General features: G+C 48.4%; 2 protein-coding genes across 2 annotated transcripts; both read left to right on the top strand.

The window, feature by feature from the left end:
- The first annotated feature begins 2698 nt into the window (after positions 1-2698).
- On the top strand, positions 2699-4834 carry LOC308228873 (cbp/p300-interacting transactivator 3). The gene is made up of 2 exons (XM_080632480.1): positions 2699-2744; positions 2981-4834. The coding sequence occupies exon 2, from the start codon at positions 2993-2995 to the stop codon at positions 3608-3610; it is 618 nt and encodes a 205-aa protein (XP_080488606.1). The 5' UTR covers positions 2699-2744; positions 2981-2992; the 3' UTR covers positions 3611-4834.
- A 6168-nt stretch (positions 4835-11002) lies between these two features.
- STX12 (syntaxin 12) lies at positions 11003-22712 on the top strand. Its single transcript, XM_080632469.1, has 9 exons — positions 11003-11137; positions 14261-14330; positions 16208-16307; positions 18142-18279; positions 19159-19202; positions 19834-19939; positions 20399-20471; positions 20641-20723; positions 21299-22712. The coding sequence occupies exons 1-9, from the start codon at positions 11026-11028 to the stop codon at positions 21389-21391; spliced, it is 819 nt and encodes a 272-aa protein (XP_080488595.1). The 5' UTR covers positions 11003-11025; the 3' UTR covers positions 21392-22712.
- The last annotated feature ends 483 nt before the right edge of the window (positions 22713-23195 follow it).

Raw genomic sequence — 23195 nt, 5'->3', positions numbered from 1 at the left:
ACAGCAACGCCAGGCACTCGTACCTGCTTTGAAACTTGCAGGAGCCCTGCAGGGCCAAGCATTGACATAGCTGGGCACCCAGTACTCTTTGGATCATAGGGTTCCTCAGATCCTTCCAAACACAAAGCTCACATTATTACTCCAATCATTCTGCAATCTCTGTGCAAAGATAAGTCCCATCCCACAGCAGTGGGTGGGTTGTACACTGAAATGCATAGTGAGAGCTGCTTGGGCAGAGGAAATCCCCCCAGAAACCCTCTACCCGCTCTCCATTCATCAGCACATCCTACATCCTGCAAAGCTTTTCATACAAATGGTCTTTTTTGCTTTCCTCCCCTCAAAACTGAGATCTTGGGCTGTAGATCAGCAACTGGAATTAGCAAGAACCAGTTCTGACATAAGCAAAGCATTGCGAGATCAAACGTCCACATCTCTGCCCGCGCCACCTCTCTGGGAGCTTTGGGGACCTGATGTTATCACAGTAACATCACTGGAGCTGTGCATGATGATCAGGGGTCAAATACAAGGAGGGAACATCTTACATAAATAAAAGGAGAGGTGACACAGCATCACTGTGCATCAGGCTGCAAGCACCCTCCTAAGAGGGAAAAGGGAAGGTCTGCAACACGCTGGGAGTCAGATTCCTGAGCTAATGCCCACCCACATGGATGCCTTAACCTGGACACACGCACAGAGGAGGTGATTCCAGATCCCCAGTCATGCAAAGCCAAACCGGTGCCACTGGAGCAGCAGTGTGATTAATTCCCAGCCTGGGTAATCCACCCTGGATAACTCGGGGCTGATGACACCTGCACAGCCAGATTGGGTTGTCCCACGTCAGGAAGCCGTGAATGACACACTGCTGGAGGTGGTTTGTGTGGTGACCAACTGACAGCCCCAGGGCTGGGGCTGATACCCAGACAGTTTATCTGCTTCCCCAGAAAGGCCAGTCTGTCCAGGGCTGGTGACAGATGGCAGCACGTGGGGACATGGAGGAGGGCCTGCAGCTCGAGTCACTCACCGTGCCTTGTAAGTACAAATGCAGTGGCTTGAGTCCTTCATGCTTGAGACCTCAGCACAAGGAACCACGGCTTGTTCTGGGCCAAAAAGACCAGTGATAGAGATGCTACCAGGACTAGTCTTTAGCTGGGCAGAATGAAAGGCACCAAAGTCTATGCTGGTCCCTGTAAAGTAAGACGTCGCTGCTTCAAGAACAGTCCTCATGACAGAGAGCATAGGAAGGTGGCAAACAGGGGGGCTGTGGATCTGTGGATGCTTCCCTCTACTGCAATGCCCCTTCCTACCTGCTACTCCTGTCCAAGAATTCCTGCCCAGGACCTGCTCTACACACCACACCTCCAAGTGGGAGAGGTTTTTATGGCTGGATGCACCTGCAAAGATGAGGGCAGACACTCCCCTTGTGCTTGTTTCTCACCTGGGTGTGCATCTGCATGTGAACTCTCAGGCAGGTCTATGGGAGCGGGTGTTTATTAGCACTAGAAAACACATTTGTCAAAATCTCTGGAGTCAAAACCCAATCATGATGTAATTCCATTAAACAATTAACCAACAGCTTCATCAGCTGAGGCTCCACAACACCTGAAACTCATCCCAGGCACCCCAGGCCCAATCTTTACCCCAAGGCACAGAAGTGGGGTAGTGAACAGGGATGACCCAAGTTTCCTGCAGCTGAGTATCCCTAGAGGAATTGTGGTGCCCCCACCACACTGAGGGATCCACGCTGGGGACACCGTCCCTTGTTCCAGCCACCTCCATGTCCCTTGCCCTTGTTGATGCTGATATGGAAAAGCAGGACGGTGCACTCATCATCTGTGGGCATGGTGACACCAGGCAGCATGGCTGGACCATGGCACCCTGTTCAGGAGCAGAGTTTGGACTTGGGGGGATGCTCACTCTCAGCAGGGTATCAGTGGGAAATAGGGCGTGCTGGGCCAGGGGCACTGGATGCTGTCTGATGCTTTCCTCCCCAGCCTGCCCGAGGTGTCTGCACCTCAGATGCCAGGGGGAGCACCTGAACCCAGTGCTCTGATAGTGGGAATTTGCCAACATCATAGAATCACCTATGTTGGAAAAAACCTTTAAGATCATGCAGTCCAACCCTTCCCCAGCACTGCCAAGGCCACCACTAACCCATGGCACTGAGGGCCTCGATTACACAGTGTGTGAACACTTGCAGCGACGGTGACTCCAGCACTGCCCTGGGCAGCCTGTTCCAATGCCTGAGCACCCTCAGGGGAAGGAATTGCTCATAATCTCCAGTCTAAATCTCCCCTGGAGTAGCTTGAGGCCATTTCCTCTTGTCCTGTCATTTGTTCCTTGGGAGCAGAGACCACCTCCTGGCTCCATCCTTTCGGGCGGTTGTAGACAGCAACAACGACCCCCTGAGCCCTCTGCAGACTGAACACCCTCAGACTCGTGCTCTGGAGCCCTTCGTGCTGGAGGCAGCCGGGCCCCCTCAAGATGGGCTCTGTTGGGACAACAGAGCGGGCTGTGAGCACGGCTCTGAGAGCCCGGCAGCAGCCCCCGAGCCGCAGCGGAGCCATCGAACCGCCCCGTCGGGGCTGGGCAGCCGCTCTCCAATGGCTGGCGGGGGGCCGGGCCCGCCCCTGCCGCTGCTCTATAAGTGCCGGCGCCCGAGGCCGCGCATAGAGCGAGCGGAGCAGAGTTCCAGCCTGAGCTTCGCTGCTGCCGCAGGAGTTGCTGCCCGCCGGAGCCCCGGATCGGTGCGTACCCGAGCGGGCACAGCCCGGCTCCTCGGGGCGGTGCGGGGCCGCGCTGGGCTTTGTCCGCGGGCAGGCAGAAGACAGCAGCGGCTCCCGGGGAGGGTGCGGAGCGGCGCCTTCCCCCCGGGGCGGCGGTGGGGCGTTCTGCGCGATCCTCGTTCGGAGCCGGCTCGGACGGGAGCGGGACGCGGTGGTGTCCGCCGGAGCCTTGCCCTGAGCCGTGTGTCGCCTTGCAGGGGCCTGGAGCCATGGCTGAGCACATGATGATGTCCATGAGCCACGGTGGCAGCGGGCTGCAGAGTTACCGCATGGGGGTGAGCGGGCTGCAGGGACCTCCGCAGCATGGGCAGCACGTGCTGAGGACGCTGCCTGCCGCCGGTCAGATGATGCCCTATGGAGGGGCCACCATGGATGGTGCGATGAGGCCAAGACCCAACCTCAACGGACAGATGAGCCATCACCAGATGCAGAGTGCGATGATGTTCAACGGCCCCAGCCAGCAGCAGCAGCAATACATGGGGCCGGTGGGCACCCAGCAGCTGATGGCCAGCATGCACCTACAAAAACTCAACACCCAGTACCAGGGTCACCCCCTGGGTATGAGCAATGGGCCCATGGGAGCTGGTGCCCAGCAGTACAGAGTGGGGTCAAACCAGCACCCAGGCATGCAGCACATGCCGTCACCAGCGCTGACCTTGAACGTTATGGACACTGATCTCATAGATGAGGAGGTCTTGACATCCCTTGTCCTGGAACTGGGGTTGGACCGGATTCAGGAGCTGCCAGAGCTATTCTTGGGACAGAACGAGTTCGACTTCATTTCAGACTTTGTTAGCAAACAGCAACCCAGTGCCATCAGCTGTTGAGGGGCTTTGAGCTCCTCCTTGTGTCTTGGTGGTTTTGAGTTTGTTTCTAACTTCCTTCTCCACCTGCCATCCTCCTCCCTTCCCCTGCCTTGCCCTGCCCTGGATTCCTGACCTCCCCAAAGAGACAATCATCGGACACTGGCTTGCATTGGATTGCTTTTTTTTTTTTTCCCTTCTGTGTGGTTTTCCTGTGTGGGAGTTCCTGGGGAGGGAGAATGCACCCCAAACAGAGCCGATCGAGAGCTCTTGCTGTAGAGCTGCCTCCAAATGCCATTGACAGGATTTCTGGCTTAAGTAGAAATAATGGACTTGCGACTTTCCACACCTCTGCTTTGGGCGCAGGCAGCGATGGGCAGCCCTGCCGGGAGCTGGATTTGCTCAAGGATTCTGTGGTGCCAGTGAAGTTAAAGGATCCCCTGAGAGAGGATTGTCTCCCCGGTGCGTGGTTCGAACCAGTTTCCCCTTGCAGACAAGGGTGGGGTTAGATATTTGTTGGGACTTTTTACTGTGACAGTAACTAGGTCTTCAGTCCCGTGTGTCCAGCTCGGAAAGGGGGCACTTCCCCTGCAGCAGGCTTTTCTCTGACTGGCTGAGCAGAATAAAGGATGCCTTGGAGAAGGGTGTGCATACGTGCCTAAATGTTCATCTCTGGAACTTCAGCTCTCTGACCTGTACAGCCAATCAACTGTAAAATATACCAAGTGTTTGAGGTTGATTCAGGCATAAAGGCTTAAAGCTGCAGTCTAGCTCCACTTTTTTTCCACCTCTGAAACCAAATAAAGACCACGAAGCTGTATATTCCAGTTCTAATCTTATTTATTTTTTTCCCTATGATTATTTATTTGCGAAGGGCTCCTTTTGTTATTTGGCTTTGGGACTGCTGGGAAGGATGCATGGAGAGTACTGCAGCTTTAAGATGCTGGCTTCCAAAAGCAAGCAAGCAAAGCCTGGGATAGTTTTCAAGCTGCTCTGGCAGGAAGTCACTTCCCCCCGAGAGCTTTGTGCTGGACGCATAGGACTGAGAACCCAACACCTTTCTGACCGTGATAAAGATGACTCCCTTTCTCATTCCCGCACTCAGGAGAGGTTCAATGGAAAGAAGCCGGTGGGGTTTTGTTTCCTCCGCGGTCTCTTGTTTCCAGGCTCCTGTTAACTCCGGGTTGCTGCTGCCCCCTGCCGCTGTCAGCTCCTCTGGCAGCCGCCCCTCAACCCAGCGCGATTGTACAGCCCGGTTTGCAAATAAAAGCTGACCCGTCTGCGCTGTGCGTTCGTGTGGTGATGTCCCCGGGGCTGAGCCCGCACCCGAGCTGCCGGGGTTGTATTTCCAGCCCTCACGGTGCGGCCGGGAGGATGAGGTGCTGCTCCTCTGTACTCAGGGCAAGATCCTAGAGGGAAGATGCTGCTCTGGTGCAGCCTGACCCAGGGTGCTCAAATGAGGGGTGGTCCTTGTGCTCCTTCCACACCAAGTGCAGCTCTGCCAGGAGCTCGCTGCTGCAGTTTTCTATACCACAAGGCTCTAAAAGCAGGGCATCCTTTGCTGTACTCTTCCAGAGCTTAGCTTGTTCTTTTTCAGGTTCCCAGCCAGTCCATCTGCAGAGTTCACTTGTCCTTCTCCTGCCTTGCAGAAATGGGGGTGTGGATGCTGGTATTGGAGTGGCTGGATCACTTAGACCACACTTTCGGTTGCCTGTCTGTGTCCCTGGCCTTGTTCTTTGCCCTACTCAAGAGCAATTGTTAAAGTCCTGCTCTTTTGGTGGTGATGCCTGTGCAAGCTGGTCAAAAAGTCAATGGCAGGGCTTATGTTGCAGGTGGGAGAGCCTTGCTGGGGATGTGAGCCCTATGGCGATAGGCTGATTGAGACCTAGAAGAGCTTTCCTGTCTCTGTGCACCTGCAGAATAGCAGAGGGCTTGGTCAGCAGATTGTGGGTAAGGAGCAAGGAGTTGGCAACTGGATTTATTCTTCATAGTATAAGTAGCTGAACCCCAGAACAAAGCAGCATGTCCCAGTGCTGCAGTGCGCTGGGAAAGGGGCTGTTGATCGAAGTTACAGCAAGGGAGCTGGTGTGGATCCAGAGGTGTGAAGTGACTGAGGGGTGTTACCTCTTCATTTCCTCTAAAGACACTGTTAATCGTGGTCAGCCTCTATGATTTCCTAGGCCAAAACCACTTCTGATTTCTGCTGCTGGCCTGTTGAGCTCTGCTTTTCCCATCTAGCTCACTCTGACCTCTTCATCCAGCAACAGGCAGGAGGGCAGCAGGGTGATGCTCCAAAGCACTGGTATCTTGACAGGTGCTGCAGAGCAGTTTGGGAGCTTTGAGGACACAAGTGAACTCCTTACTTATGTCCACTTATGTCTCCTCACTGGAGAGTCTGCCTTTACAGACAGCTGCTGGGAAGCACCTCTCCTCTGAGATACCCTTCTTGGGATAGAAGGGAAGTTCTCCAACCCCGCTGCCTGGGGATAGCTGGGCAGAGCCATGCTGTTTCCTCACCTGAGCTGGATCCTCTGCTATACTCCAAGTGGATTTTGTGGCTATCCTTGTGCAAACCAGATCTTGGAGCAGCCTCTGGGAGGATGGGAGTGTGAAAGTACAGAAAGACAATGCATTGCTCTTCATCCCTGTCTTTGACCATGTGTGCTCTCAAAATGAAGTTTGCTGATAGCGCTCAGTGATTCAAAGCAGCAAAGATGAAAGCCCAGTGCAGAGAGCTGGTGAAGGATCTGCTAACATGTGGGCAGTATGAAGAGTCTGTAAACACATAAAGATTGTGTCTGTCTTAGGAGGCTTCAGGAGCAACAGAGTTAAGGGCTGGAAGGCTGGCCAAGCATGCATTATCATGTATGTTTGCCTTGTGATTGTGTTCTGCTAAAGGCACCTACTAAGAACAGCGTTGGGGGCAGGATGTGATAGTGTCTGTCAGGTCTTTTGGTCTGACCCAGGACACCTCTTTTGCCACAGGATGTGGTAGGTGCTGAGACACGTGGCCTCAAAGAGCAGATAGACAAAAGACATGGGGAAAAAATCCACCCTAATGAAAAGATCCTGTTTCTGAGTCAGGAAGTCTTTGATCCAGGAAGTCTTTGAGCCACAGATCAATGATGGAGAGTGACTGAACCTGGGAAGGACCATGGCACATGTGCCAGCATCCTCTGCCCTAGGCACTGCTGTCAGCCACAGGTAGAAGCAGTGCTCTGCATGCCAGGAATCTGTGGTGTGACCAGCCTAGGGGTGATCCATGAGCATGTCCCCCACTCTCGCTGCCCATTGCAGCCAAAGGGATTAACATCAAGTGAGAACTGCCAGGGAAAGACAAGGCAAAAGCCCATCTAGCCCTACCTGCCCTCTGGGACTGGGTTGTCAGGGAGGATTGATGGTCCTCAGGATGCTCCTTCACCGCTTTCAGAAAGGAGTGGTCCAAGGAGTTCTGAGCCTCAAGTTATGTCTTTACCATGTTAAATACCCTGCTGTGGACCTACCCACCCTATACCTGCAATCACTTGTTAATTCATAGGTATGTTTAGCTTCAGCAACACCTTCTGCCAATGAAATCCACAGGGCAGCTGTGAAGATGTAACCAAGCTCTTCATAAGAAGCTTAAGCTCTGTTAGCTCCTCTTCATTTTAAACCCACCACCCACTCACTGTGTTGGGTGTCCCAATTGTTTCTTGGTCACCTTCTCCATTTTATAGCCCCAGTGATGTTCCGTCCTGAGTCTCTCCCCATTCAAGGATCACTTTGTGCTGTAGATTGTTTTGAGCACTTGCTTCTGCCTTCTCTCTAGTTTTACGGGATGGGAGAGGGAACAGCACTGGTTTAAGCCGTAGATGTGTCATGGGTTTCTCCAATGCTATAGTTAGATCTGGTTGTTCTGTATTTCCAACATTCATCACAAAACCACAGAAAGATTGAGGCTGGAAGGGACCTCTGGAGGCCACTCAGTCTGCTTCAGGCAGGACTGCACTCAAAGGTAGGGCAGCTGCTCAGGGCCTAGGCCAAGCAAACGTGGAAATCATATTTCTTAAGGATCTTAAGAATTTCTTAAGGATTTCTTAAGGATCTTAAGGTCCTTTCCAACCCTAACTATTCTATGATTCTATAAATCTTCAGAGACTGGAATTCCTCTGGACACTTAAAAGCTGAGGGTCTCTTCTGGGGCATCATTTATGGCACATTACAACACTCCTGGTTTTCAGATGCTGGTTACACTCTGCCGTTAGGTTGCTTCATAATTGCTCCACCAAGGTATGGACCAAGTCCTGCTTTTCCTGTTTCAACTGTACCTACAAATGACAGTTGATTGCAGGGCACTGTAGTGAGTTGAGAAAAGCTTTGACAAGGCAGCCAGCTCCTGCTGCCCGGTTGTATGTGAAGCTCAGCAGCACACTCAGTGTGCAGGCGGCTGTGCTGCATCCTGCAGCCTCCGGATGCAAGATTGTTTCCTTCCCAGATCTGCCAGAAATGCCACCGAGTTCACGTTTTCAGGGAATTCTGCAAGTTCAGCCTGCTACAAGAGTGCGTGAGCTGCTCGTGACCACTGGAATGCCACAGGGGTGAAGGGACCTCAGTTCAATGCTTTTCTGACCTTCTCCCATCCTTGGCTCTGACCCACGTGTCCATCCTCACTAGTACAACTGTGCTTGGTGTGTGGAGCCACACTGATATCTGGCTCTCTCTTCATGGATGGAGAGCTGCATAGTCTGCTCCATCCTCTCCCAGCTTGTAGTGCTGCTGGATGGTAGCAGAATCCTCAACTTACTGACACTTCAATAATGCTGGAGAGGGACTCTTCATCAGGGATTGCAGCGATAGGACAAGGGGTGATGGGTTCAGACTGAAACAAAGGAAGTTCAGGTTGGATATAAGGAAACCCTCTGCATACCTCTACCTTTCTCCAGCAGCACCAAACATCCAAAGGGGACAGGGAGGTTTTATTTCATTCTTTCAGTTTGGGTCAGACCCCTGTGTATTGCTTTGTATTGCACATGGACTTCTGTGCTGGGCTACTAAGAGCCACAACCAAAAGCCACCCCATCGCTGGGAAAATCTGGGTAAGGCTGCGGTGCTGCATTGTGAGCAGTGCCAAGAGCAAACCTTGCTTGCAAAGGGACACAGCGGGGTCAGGGAAGGAGCTGTGCTTTTAATAATTCAACCTAGTCCTAGCTTCCCTGGGGTTCCGGCGGGGTTCAAAAGAGGATCCCATTGTCCCTGAAGGAAGAGGAGCTCAGCACTGCCCACAGAGCTACAGGCCTGCTGGGGCAAGACGAGGCAGAGATGCCAGCATCCCTCAGCAATTAAATTGGCTAAAATCCTAAGAAAGGCATCTCATGGAGATGAGATTTGAAGGTGCTTATTTCTCTCCTTTGCCAGGGAAGGAGAGCTAGCTAAAGTTTGGAGACTGCATTTTAGACATCTTGGAGCAGCCAAAACATAGAATCAGATCCTAAAATGGTTTGGGTTGGAAGGGACCTTAAGATGACCCCGTTCCAAATCCCACCTCCAGTATGTGCACGTAGGGATTGCTGAACTGTTGAGCAGTTTGGAAAGATGGGACTAAACCTGCTGATTTCTGCCTGCACACCACAAGCGTCACCCCCTCTGGACAAGCACAGCTGCTTCATACATTACAAACACGACTGCCACAAGGGACTGATTTCTCCTGCAGCGCCTTTGCAAGGAAGCAGGGCTGTGAACAGCACTGACTGCACAGCCAAAGCGTTCCGAGCTGAATTAGACCCTCAGTGGCGTTTGGTAACTCCAAAGAGTCATGGAAAGCTGCCCCCAGGAGATGATCAGCACGATCTGCTCTATCCGCTCCCGTCTGAAGGAGCTCGAGGTGAATTCGAGGCAGCGAAAGAAAAGCTGCAGGATCCCTCCCTGCCCCCTTGCAAGGGCAGGCTCAGCACAGCAGCCTGATATAAATAGCCGGCTTCAGGAAAAGGCACTTTCCGTTCTGGTGTCCGTGCGCTGTAAAGAATAAACAGCTTTCAGAGCTGAAAAAAGCCCTCCTTAACGCCTCAGTATGCAAAACCCTGCATCTGCCGCCGTGCGTGCAGCCAGCTCAGGCATTCGGAGCACGGCAGGAGGCTGCTGGGTGCAGGCAGGGGAGCATCTGTAGGGTGGAGGGGAGGAAAAGCGCTGCAGAGAGCTGGGGTTTGAACTTGGCTGTGGTATCCACTGCAGGGACATGGAGTAAGAAGCCTTTCCTGCCTGTCCCAGCGTGGCTGTCCCAGGGGAGGCGGGACAGTGGGGGCTGGTCACTCAGGGGCCATCAATGGTGGCCCAGGCACCGCAATCCAGCCGTGGTACCCCAATGGAGCCAGGCGGCCAGGAAGGGTCCCCAGCCTCCGCCAGCCCCGAGGGACACGCAGGGGCCCCCAAGGGCAGACCCCCACGGGCACAGGGAGCTCCCGCGGGGCGCTGCTGCCCCCCGGTGGCACCGGGCGAGATGGACAGCCCAGGCCTTGTGAAGCAGAACGCGGTGGGAGCGCGCCAGGGTCACCGGGCTCTCTCCCAAAGCTATTTCTGCTGCTTTAACTCCTTCTGCAAACTCCTTTTGTGCCCCATGAGTCCCTCCCATCCCCTCTCCACGCTTCCACTGGAGCAGAGCCTGTCCTGGTCCACCAGCCCTGCTCCAGGTCCTGCTCCCGCATCAGGATGTCTTGTGCTGGGGATCTCCCACCCCAAACCGCTCACCAGGTCCTGCAGGTGCCTGCAGATGCTTTCTGTGTCCTGGATCCAAGAAGCTGGACGTGCCAGGGACAGGACATGGCCCGGCCATTACAGTGGCACAGCACCAAACACGTGCACCTATTGTCAGGGAATGGCTTTATTTAGCCTAAATCAGAAGTTAGATGGCACCAGGTCTGCTTCGAGCTGTGCCACAGACGTCCTGTGCCGGCTCAGGCAAACCTTTTCACCTCCCCTCCGTTCCAGTTGGGAAGAACTTCTTCCTAATGTCCAATCTCCATCTCCCCTCCGCATCAATCCCGCTGCCCATGTCACTGACACAGACGCTGCACAGCTCCAGTCCCAGCGCCGTTTACATTACGAAATTTAACGGACTAATTACAAATTCTGGGTCTTTTTGAAAGCCGGGAGCGTTCCCTGCATCCCAGCGGCGCTTCAGCAGGATTCACCCCACGAGGCCCAGCACATCCGCTGCCCTGCGCCGCTCTGCACCCATAAACCGGGGGCTGTGACCTTGGCTTTCCGTGGCGGGTGACTCGGGCCAGCCCCCGGTGCCGCAGCAGGAGCACGGGCCGCGGCTGTGCCCCGGTGCCCCGTTGCCATGGCAGCCCGCGGGCTCGCCCCGCTGCAGCGCGCAGGCGCCGGCGGCCGCGCCTCACGGATATGCGGCGGTGGCGCCTGCGCGGGGCGTTGAGAGCCGGGCCCGGTGCCGCTTGTTCCCGGCCATGTCGCTCGGCCCGCTCGACACCGCCCGGCCCGGGGCGGCCGCCCCGCCGCGGGACTTCGGCAGCATCATCCAGACATGCAGCGGCAACGTGCAGCGCATCGCGCAGTACAGTGAGTGCCGGGGGGGAGCCGCGGGGGGGCCTGAAGAGCAGGGGCCTCCCGGGGGTGGGGGAGCCGGCAGGGAGTGGAGCCGCGTCCTCCGTGCGCTGTAATCAGTGTCCGCCGGCCCCGGGGGATTCGCGTTTTGCGCTCCCGGTGTCGGTGTCAGTGGTGCTGAGCTGCGCCCTTCCTCCGTGGGACGGAGTTGGAACCCGCCGTCAGCCTGGGAGAGCCCGGCCGCTCCCTCGGCCTGTAGGAGCCGTCAGCGAGGTGTGAGGTGCTGGGGTAGAAGCAGGGAGGCAAAGGTTGTCACCTGCCTTGTGCGGGGTGTCGGGGAGAAGCTGCTGGTGCAGAGGCCTCTGAAGGCTGATGGAACTGGTGTTCAGTGCCTGTTAACTGTGTTGACAGTGTGCATATTCTATGAGCCCAGCCTGTATTGGGTTGGAAGGGACCTTAAAGCTCATCCAGTGCCAACTCAGGGACACCTTCCACTGGAGCAGGTTGCTCCAAGCCCTTGTGTCCAACCTGGCCTTGAACACTGCCAGGGATGGGGCAGCCACAGCTTCTCTGGGCACCCTGGGCCAGCGCCTCAGCACCCTCACAGGGAAGAGCTTCTGCCTAAGAGCTCATCTCAGTTTCCCCTCTGGCAGGTTAAATCCTGCAGGGAAGCATTCTGCTGAGCAGACTGTGGTGCAGTAAATGGTGCTGCAGTTTCTTGGTCATCTGGTTGTCGTTAGAGAAAGTTCTGGCTATTATAAGCTCATGGTTAAAATCCTACTACTGATTGCTGAAATATTGCTTGCTAAATTAGTCACCTCTAAACGAGTGTTTGACATAATCCCTTCCTGAAGATACTGGCTTTGCTAAAAAAGGCAGTAACTGTCCAAGTACCCGTGTGTTTTAGGGGTGAGGTCAGTTGAAGATGTTGGTTCTTCTGAAAGTGGACTCCTCCAATTCGATTATACAGTGCTATTAATGTTGCTGAAACTGCTTTTCTTTTGCTCAGTCATGGTCATTTCCTCTTGGTACAGGCATGGCTGATCATTGAGTCCATCAGATACCACTGGCAGTCTGGGGATTTTCCCTTCCATGGGACTTCCACGATCCCCTTCTAAGTGCTTCAGCTTGTCTTTCTCATAGGACAGGTTTCCAGTGTCTCATGACCAGCAGCTGTCGTATCTCAGTGCTCTGCCTGCCTCAGACAGAACAAATGGCCATTCAGCTTTTATCGGGGTGGGTGGGAACACACAGCACATTTGACTTAATGTTACAGTAATTTACTTTATTACATGTTTTATAAAAGCTTTCCATTCAAGCCTAGGAGGAGATACTGAAGCCTTAAGCCTGTCCTCACTTCTCCTTTCATTCTCTGTCAGGAAAACAGGAAGCAAACAATGGGCACTCCTTTTGGGAAACTCTGTAGAGTTAGCATTTCACACAAAACACACAGGCAACCTGAGCAGGCAAAACTGTTGCTTGCAAGACGGTTGCATGAACTGAGCACCTAGAGCAGAGGTTGAAATGCTTTAAGTGATCTTAAGTGTAGAATAGTCAGTATGTGGAAGGCTTTAGAGTCTAAAACTGAAAGGGTTTGGAGACTGAAAGCTGTTCACTGAGGGGGAAGCCTCCATTGATGCGTATACCAGCTGTCCAAAGAATAAAGGTGAAGAGCTCCAGCCCCATTCTTTGGTCTCCTAGACACTTTGCTCAGCAATTCATGCACTGCTGTTGGCTGAGATAGACTAAACACAGTGAACTGCTGGACCTGGCTTAGACCAGGGCAAAAAGCCCAATGCCTGGCATGGAAATGGAACTCACACAAGCATCTCCCCCAGTGGAGGAAAAAATACATCTCTGAGTATCTTGACATTGTAGTGCAAATGCCATGTGCAAAGTGATACCTGTACACAGAGCATGGTCTGTGTGCCTGAGTCAAGTTAAATGGATGCATGAACTATTCTGACCCTGCTGTGGGTGACAGAGCTGTGGTCTTGCTGCTAGAAGGCATCCTCAGCTCAGTGTATAAGGAGTTGCTAAACAACCCCTCATTGTATGAGCTAGCAGAAGTCTAGAATTCTCAGTGAGAACCTCTCACTGGGTGCAAAGCTGGAATTCTTGCTTATTTACTGCTTAAGCCACATTGTAGCCTTCCTGAGCTGCCACTGTTACAAGCCATCGGACATCACTTTAAAAGTGGTTGTTGTACCAGTGTGATTTTCTTCAGCAACACCTTTAGCCAACTGCAGTGGCTTACTCCAGGCTGAAAACAGGAATTACACCGGTATGATATCACTGAGTTACTAAACTCATGGGGTATTTCAACTCAGTTCGGCTGCCTTTTCTATGATAAGCTGCACCTCCTCAGCTTTGCCTCTCTCTGTGCTGATGGGGTAGCATGATTTCATGATCGATTTGCGCCCATGGAACCTTGTACTGCTGTCACAAGTGCTGTGCCCAGCATCCTTAGTAATGCTAAACATCATGCAGTGACAGAAGAGAGCGGATCAGTTTGTTAAGCTGTCAAAAAAAAGTAATCTTCTATGGAGAAGGGAATGAGGAGAGAACTTGGTACTTGCTTTTCAGGTACGCAATGGTTTGATGTGGTTCATTGTGTGTTTGCGTGATGACTAGTGCCTACACAAGGAAAACAGTAGAAAAACAGGAGGTAGGGGAGAAAGAGGGCTGGAATAGCTCTTCTCGCTACCACATGATGTCAGATTGACGCAAACTGACCATGAAGTGCATCAGTGCTATCTGCTGTTCTTGAAAGATTGTTTGTGCCTGTGTTGTGGAAGGTTTGGGCTATTATGAGTAGACAGATTCAGATATAGTTTAACTGATAGGAAGATGAATGCACAAGGTTTTAGCCCCACAGACTTGTCTTCAGGGGATTTATGGCTCGCTATCACTTTCTTATCTGAAAGTTAGTCTGTTAGTCGGGATCATGTCTAAATGGGGGTGTTTAAAATACACTCTGCATTTAAAGCAAAGAACGTAAGCGCTGTCTTACCAGTGTGAGTTAAGTCAAATATTGAGAGAAGCCCTATAGGGAAAGCTAGAAGAATACATTAAAGAAGCAATAAAATACACTAGAACTTGTCTTACTAACTCATCATATGATCTCTTTATCTTCAGCTGCGCAAATAAGGAATTTGATGAGCCAGTTGGGAACCAAGCAGGATTCCAGCAAGCTTCAGGAGAACTTGTAAGTATTAAATAAGCTAACATTTGTATAGGTTCTCTTCCATTTCTGTCTGTATTCTTAGAGGCACTGGGTTACTTGCTTTGGGGAGATGCTTTATTTGATAGGTTTAATCAAGTCCTACAAAACAAACGTGACTAGATGCATTAAGTAGTTTACTAGATGAATTAAGGCATTTCTTCAGGACTCTGGAGAAGCCATTCAAGACTGGTGGATAACAATGGTTAGAAATGGTGTAGCTTATTTTAAAAGGGTAGTAGTCCATCAGCCATGCATTAGCTGTACTCTTGAGGACTAGCCATAGTACCTTTGCTTGCGATTTAGATTAAATTAATGCCATACTAGGTACTTGGTCCTCACATAAGAGCAACAAAGAAAAACGGCAGACCCATAATAGTTGAAAAAGTAGCAGTAGTACACATGGATTTAGGCACTACAAAGTTTAGCAATCTTATATGGCAGCCAAAATGCCACATGTGCTTTCAGAAGAAGAATATGTCAGTGGGGGGACAATAGAGGAGACATTAAACAGGCATAGTCCAGACTGACTCATACAGAAACTGAACAGGGAGACTGTATGTCTGTGCATCTTCTCAATTTTGTAAGGCATAAATAGCAAGTGATGAGAAGAATAATTTCTGGAGTCAAAAAAGGAAACTTGAAAGTTCTTCCATTATCTCTTCATGTGACTGTACCTCCAATCTTGGAATATGCAACTTCCCCATCCTTTATAACAGCTGATTTTTGGAGAAGTTCATATGCTGCATTTGAAGGATGAGATCAGCCCAGTTAGGAGAGAAAAGAATTCGTTTGCTTGAGCTGCTTGGTTGACCCAGTCTGAATTGAATCAGATTGAAGAACTAATCACTAGTGACTAAACATGCAATTTTGCTGTCAAAAAGGCCCTCTTCTGGGTGAGAGTGGTTGCACTCCACAGAGCATCAGCTGCCATACAAATTGCATACAAAAATGCAGGGGTGGTTGGTTTATTTACTCACATACTGCAGGTCAACTTGCACAATAATGCAGCCTGAATACTGTGATTTGTGTGTTTATTGGGCTGTAACAGGTGACTTTCATCCAAGCATCTTGTGTCTATTGAATGCTAAAAGATTGGGTTTTGGTTTAGTATTTTGTGTCTTCTGGTTTGCAGTATTGGCTTTTATGCATATGGCTGCAAAGTGTGGTTCTGTTCTCTGTGAAGCACTGTTTCTAATAAACTGCATCTTTGAAGGTAATGTCAAGACATCACCTTGTACATCAGTGGCACTAGTGTCTCTCTCTAATGTGGTACAAAGGAAGGTGCAGCTGCACCAGATCCTGTGCAACAATGTCTGTGAATTGCAGCTATTGGAATTGTTGGAAAACATAAAGGCTCAAGGGAAAGCCTTGCATTTCTCAAGGCAGAAGCTGGAGCATTCTTCTCTGACCACCAATTTGCACATAAATGTAAGAATTTAGTATCCCAGTCTGTACTTCTATGAAATGTCCATGAACCAATGGTGGTTGTCAGGTGAACAGTTAGTTGCCAACTGTACCACAAGGAATTCACTCTGAAAGACTGCTTATGTTCACTGAATAAAGTTTTCTCTCCCTTGAATTTCTCTCTTTTATGCCATTGGAGAAAAGTATCTTTTTTAAAACTACTGAATTACACCAGTTAGCACAGAACTTTGAATCTTTTTATAAACATAGTCCAGAGTCAAGTTGATGGTAAAAGCTAAAAGTACATCTCTCATCCATTAGGATGACAAAAAAACCCCACCATAAAGATGTGTGATCTCAGGACCCCTACTTAGTCTTTATTCTGGAAATTGAAATGCTCAGAGACTGCTTTTTAGGCAGAAGCTTGTGTAACTGCTTTTGAACTTCTGTTTCAGACAACAGCTACAGCATTCTGCAAACCGCCTTGCCAAAGAGACCAATGAATACCTAAAGGAGTTGGGGTCTCTACCACTTCCTCTGTCTGCTTCTGAACAGGTCAGCACACAGAATTTGGCTGGATCGACTTTTAAATCACTCATTTCAGGAAACTAGCTTAGACCACAGCCTCACAAAGCTTGAATTGGCACAGCTGAAGAGGCAGCCACCTTTTCTGATGAAGAATGGTGCTGAAGTAGGGAAACAATTAAACTGGGTACATCCCAGCTGCTTATATGACACTGGGAAAAAAAGTATTTCCCAGTGGCAAATAGGTATAAAACTTACTCACATGAGAATAAGAAGCCTAAGTGTTTGGGAAGAGCTGAGCATGTCTTTCTGACTACATATCTGAAAAATAAACCTGTCACAAGGTGCCTGGTGATGTGAGCATCGTTTTAGGATAAGAACTCCTTGCAAACTGCATGTGAGTGTGAAATGTGATCATGCCAAAAAGCCTTCCCCTGCATGTGATTCATTTTGGGGGAGAAGCTGACTCACTTTGCTCATATTTGAATACAGGAAGATACATCAAGGCATTGATTATGACTTTATCTCTTGCCAAATAGTCCTTTGAGTTCCCCCTGCCTATGGGAAAGAGAAGGGACAGTCTTCTACTGTTGGCATTTTCCTGCTGTTTTAAGTCACTGCCATGCTTTGTGATACTGTTCTGGGATGATCTGTGGATATGGGTCAGCAGATGTTGTCTTAGTCTGTATTTAAAGGTTTATATGCCAGTTGTAAGCATGGCTATGGTTTGCCTGTTTGTTCAGCAGTTATTTTTCAGTTAATCTCCCCCTGGTGAATAAATTCCCATCACGTGCATACCACTGAATGCAGCAGTGACTTTTGAAGCCTAATGAAGCCTGTGGGAGCAGTCCAGTCAAAATCTGCAGGAGCTGGCATCAACATGCTGAGGATCTCCTCTGGTAGAAGGGCTGTTGCTTCCAGACAGCTCAGATGGAAGCTGCAGTGTATTCTGAGGCTGCTGTAGTGGCTTAGAATAGGAAAAATAAATAATTGAAAACATTTATTTCCTTGAAATTGCTGTTGAGTTGATACAAACTCGTTGAAGGATTCCAATACTGGAAAGCTGCAATTTGAGACATCTGTTGGGAATGTCTCTAATGGAAAAATAAGAACTGACCAGAGTATAGAGTGTCCTTTGGGACAAGCTTTTTCACAACTTCTGGTTTCCCTTAACTGGGATGTCACAACACTCAAAGGAGACGTCCTATAGAGGCTGAGTAAGTTGATACTGTAAAATAAGGATGAAACAGGGTACTGCAAGTAATGTATTTGGAGAACAGCTAAACTGAAATGGTTATTGGGACTAAGGATGTTCTCTGATCAAATGACAGCAGGCTTGTAGTGTGGCATGGCTGGAAGAGATGGCTTATGAAACTGTGGTCATGGTGTTGTCATTAATCCTGGAAGTATGGGGCTTCCTATATTTGTAAGAGAGTTAGGGGGGATGTCTTACCAGGGCAAGAGAAAGTTAAGTACTACCAGGCTGGCTAAGTAGAGGAATGGGGGGTAAAGGCATTGTAGGTATCCAAAAGGTATGTAATTAAATGTGGTAGATTACTGGGATGTCGTCTGAGTAAAAGTAATGGTGTAGAAGACCTCTGCTTCAGACTTCAAACTAGGTTGAAAGCAGAGAACCTTATTACACCGAACTATTCTGCACTAGGTAAGGCACAGAGCATTTGGCACAACCAGTTAAAATATGGTGGGCTTTTTGTTCTCTCCAGTGCCCCAGAATGCTGGAACCAAAAGACACTTTGAGTGCCAGCATTTGTTGTTGTTATGATGATGGTGTTTTATTCAGTCTGACAGTTCCATTATCATGAATGGGAGTATCTGAACACTTCTTTTTGTGTCAATTCTTTAGCGCCAACAGAGACTTCAGAAAGAACGTTTAATGAATGACTTCTCCGCGGCCTTAAATAACTTCCAGGCAGTCCAGAGGCGAGTGTCAGAGAAGGAAAAAGAGACTGTAGCAAGGGCAAGAGCTGGCTCCCGCATCTCTGTAAGTATTTGTAGGAATTCTGTACTGATAAAGTGAAGTCTTCTGAGAGATCTTGTACTTAACCCTCTTGTACCAACTTCATAGCTGTCTGCAGACACATTGCCAAGTGCAGTTGAGGCCTCAGTGCATCAGTTTTGTCATTTAAGATGTAAGTAGGCACTCATTTCAATGTACCCCTTGTCAGCGTTAGTAGAGGAGGGAAGGAATCCTGGTAGTTGCAAATGTTGTGGAGGATGAGATGCACAGTCACAGTATAGTTAATAGCAAAGTATTGCAGGCTTCCTTTTTGCCTGACGTCAGCCCTAGATTATAACATTTGAAATTCAGTTGGAAATTTTCCACACCTTAAATTACACCTTAAGTCTCACACTATGTTTCTTTATTTTCTTATAGCTTCTGTCTCATTACTATCTCCAGTGTATGTTCAAACCTCCCTGTTATGTATTCACAAATCCATGTAGCTACTGCGAAGTCATAATAAAAAGGCCAGTGAAAGCATTTCTCTCCCCTTGCCTTGGGGCTTTGTGAGGTGTGCATTCTGAATTTCTACCAGGGGGCACATTCACCCTTTGGATTATGCTCTAAATCTTTTGCTACAGGTTGAGAAAGGACATGGCAAACAACATCTGAGTAAAGGGACTCGCTGCTTCCGATTGTGCGATTGCCTCTGATTCGCAGAGATAATCCGAATTTAAAAACTAAATGAAAAGATGAGTCTACGTCTGATCTTAACTAACTTAAATCTGGAAGCTAAAGGGACAGTGGCATTCCTGGAGAACTCTCTGGACAGTTTATGCCTTTGTTTTCAAGATACTCCTGTTGATTTTTACGAGGGGTCTTTGTTGTTTGTGAGACTCACAACTCCTTTATCTCTTCCAGGCAGATGAGCGGTTCAGAGAAGAACAGCTCGTTTCATTTGATAGGTAACAACTTCTTGTCCTCTTGATGTTATACTTTTAACTATACAAATGACTAAAGTTTTGATGCAAGATATGTCAGTGTAACTTGGGCCAGGCTCTGCTAACTGAATGCAAAGCAGAAAGATTTGGAATGCAGTTATTACAGCACTTGTAATACACAGTGTACAAAATTAACTGCACACAACAGGATTTTATCCTCCTTAAATGTAGATTGTGTGATTATTGCCCTGAGGAAAATAGTCACCTTTCAGACAATAACAGTGTCTGCCATAGTAGATAGCTAAGTTTGTAAAATGTATCAACTCTACAGTGTGGTAAAGAGAACTTGGGACACTCCAGAAGCTTCTGTGATCACTGTGCCAATTTCTACTGTATGTGTGTTTGAGAAAACTGGGATGAAATCTGCTGGCCCTGTCTGTAAATCCTTCAGCAGGAGACCTAGCTTACATGTCCCATCCCTCTGCAAATGTTGTCACAAATGAGTGCTGTCTGTACAGTTGCAGGACCAGGAACCTGGGGGTTGTTCTGTAGGAAACCTTTCAAGTTTCAACTCGCTGCTGCTTTACTTACAAAGGGAGGGTGGAAGTCCCTATATACAGAGAAAGGGTTGTAATTTCTTTCCATCTCTTTCCAGTGGTGAAGATTGGAATCAAATGCAGTCTCAGGAAGAAGATGTGGCAATAACTGAACAGGACCTTGAACTCATTAAAGAAAGAGAAACAGCAATCAGGCAATTAGAGGTGACCAGTAGATCCTGCATAGTTAACAGTATTGGGAGATTAGCCAAAGAGGTCGTGCAGTGCTAACTAATGGGATGGCCTGAGGAGATCTGAAGGTGGAGGAACAGAGTTCCTTGTAGAGAGGATTGATGCCAAGATCAGTGTCCCTGCTCCTGTAGAAAGGAGAATAGGTATATTTTCCTTCGGTGCTGACTGGTGGTCCTTCAGATGGTAGGAGCAACTCATGGTACAATGTTCATCTCAATTCCATACTGTGCTAATTGCTAGTGGGATGAAACAAATACGCAGTGGCAGGAGTATTGTAGGCTCCTGTGTTAATTCCAGCTTCCACAGATAGCAGCATCAAGTCACCTCAGTGAATGATGGCGTCTGTTCTGACGCTTTGAAGATGTACTAAGAATGAGGCTTAGAAACATTGGAACCAGTGTTTGTTGTAACTTGTTAAACTGTTATCTTCAGGCAGACATTTTGGATGTCAATCAGATATTTAAGGATTTAGCCATGATGATTCATGACCAAGGAGATATGATTGGTAAGTGTGTTTGGGTAATGGGAAGTCTCTTCTTAGTTCAATTACATGTTTTGCCTACATAGATTAAATTTTCCAGTATTTTGTGTAAAAAGGATTGCATTTCTGATTTATTTTTTTTAAACGCTGAAGCTCTGAAGTGTTTTATATTGAGTTTTTTATTTTTCCATAGATAGCATAGAGGCAAATGTGGAAAGTGCAGAAGTCCATGTGGAAAGAGCCAGTGAGCAGTTACAGAGAGCTGCCTATTATCAGGTAAATTCTGTAGGCTTGCAGTATTGTCAGTGTATAGTTAAGCAGTAATAGAACAGGCATAGCAAGACACATAAAGAGGTTTGCAGCACACCAGACAACCCAAACCACTCTGTGATTCTGTGATTCAAACTGTAGAAATGCAATACTATTTCTACACCAAACCCAAGTGACCAAGAGAAGATTATATGAGAAAACTACTGAAGATGTTTGGCTTTCCTTGAAGCTGTAGTCTTGTCTATTAGGATGAAAAGTGGTAGGTGATGTCACGTTCTCTTTTTGTAGCCAACGTGCAGTAAAGCTTGCATTTTCCTTAAGAGGAGCAGAACTTGTCACACTCTGACTTAACTGCATCTCTTAGACCACATGCTCCTAAAACTAAAGCATTTATCTGTAGGATCATGCAGTTTAAGGAGTATGTAAAAGTGTTCACACTACACTGGTTACTTCTCTTGAGTAAGCATGGGCATCTAGTGCTCTAGTTCACCAAAGTTAGCATCATTAACTGGTAGACCTGCTTCTTCCTCTTGTCATCTGCTTCTGGTGTCAATGGCTTTTCTTGTTTTTCCTTTTATTAGAAGAAATCCCGTAAGAAGATCTGCATCCTGATTCTTGGTCTTGCTGTGACTTCTGTAATCATAGGATTCATTATCTGGCAGATAAGAGGATGAAATCTTCCCATGGAACATAATCTCATTGCTGAGATCTTTTTTTCCCCCTCAGAGCGAACAGGCTGACAAGTCTCAAAATTGAACTGACCACCCTGAGAGAGCACAAGCTGGAACTACTTTTAGTCATAGATATTAGCAACTAATGTGCAGATAACTAGTATTTGGAATTAGTGAGCCATGGAGACGGTATTTATCAGTTTATATACAAATTATATTGTTTTATGTAACTAAAATCTTGTGGTTTTGCTTTCTGTAATGTATTATTCCCTGTCCCAACTGTATGCTGAAGTGTGATCGATAATTGGAGATGTCTTGTTGTTGACGAGTGGCACAACATTAACATTTTATATGTATAGGAAACTGTGTTGGACTGGAATAAGAATGACATTCAAAGATGGCACAACACCAATTCACATCACCTTCACCCAGCAGTTTCTAAAGTCTCCAGGATCTGCCCCATGGTTTTATTAGTCTCCACGTGGCTGCGGTTCTAGATTCTCTTCAAGAGGTGTTGTTACAGATTGGAAAGGCAAGAAGTATGCATGGGTGATAGCTGGAACCACTGGGTGCTGGTCAGTTCAGCCTCAAGACTTGTAATCGTGGTGGTGAATTTTTTGAGTGTGGTTGGGGTTGTTCTTTTCCAAAATGCATCATTTGAGGACAGGATCTTCTTTGACTTGTAATCTAACACTGCAACTTCCTTAGAGAAACTAGGTGGTTTATTGTTGGGCAGATAAATATCTTCCAATGCTGACTCTCAAGCATTAGAAATACGAAGTTTTAGCTGTTCACTCCTAAGTGGTTTTAGAAGCTTCCAGGGAGAAAATCACAGAAAGATTAGGAAGTGGGCACCTGAGTTTACAGGATAGACGAGTATTAGCTGAAATGTTGCTTCTGAAGAAGTGCTCTTGAAGCTCACTTGTAATGCACTAGTAAATATTATGTGTGGCTTGTGAACATCTGGTATTTTCCACTCTATGAAATGGAAAGTGCAGAAACTGGCTGAGTGAAGTGCGGTGCTTTTCAGGCTGAGGATGTGTGTGCAATTGAAAAGATTGCTGGTTCCAGCTGTCTTGCTACTTGAGCTGGACAGGATCTAGCAGCCACTCCCCTCTTCAACGTAGCTCTGAGCTGACATGCACTGAGGGAACACTAATCTGCCCAAAGCCCAGTGGAGTGCAGTAATGCAGCATACTGACCCATTTTGTATTTAATCCTTATTCCATGTCTCCTGTATAATAAAGTAAATGTGAAAGCTGGGAAGGGAGTGCGTTCTCCCACTTCCACAGTGGTTTGCACTATTGCGCCATCATTCCATCGAATAACCATCAATAAACACTTTTAAAAGTCTATCTTGGAGCTTCTTTCTCTTGCAGTTTGGACACTGGCACTGGTTTTGTGGTTCCCTCTGTAAGCAGGGTGGAAGACTTTACATCTGTTACAGCAGTCTCTCCTCCAGCTTCAGTTCTGTGGTCTCTCATTCTGAAGAATGAAACTAGTGAATTGCTTTCACTTGGACACACACAGAAGCATGCAGAGCCCTGCGCAACAGTTGATGGCAGAAACATGAATCTGATGTCTAGAACATGGTTGGGTCACCTTTGACTATTTGCCTGTTGCTACTACTTGAAGTCTTTGCTGAGCCTGTATGGCAAAATCAGACTTGAAAGCAAGGAACCAGTGTGTGGTTCTACTCCTTATTTAAAGTACTCCTCCTATATGGTAGAGCCTGGGGCTTTGTGCACTGCCTGCTGCAGTGGGGCAGCCCTCTGGACCTCCATATTTTAAAAGGGAGCCTGAGTAC

This window comes from Psittacula echo (assembly GCF_963264785.1).
Source record: "Psittacula echo genome assembly, chromosome: 21".
Classification (NCBI taxonomy): domain Eukaryota; kingdom Metazoa; phylum Chordata; class Aves; order Psittaciformes; family Psittacidae; genus Psittacula; species Psittacula echo.
Note: the sequence above shows the minus strand (reverse complement) of the source record. Positions and strands in the feature narration are given on the sequence as shown.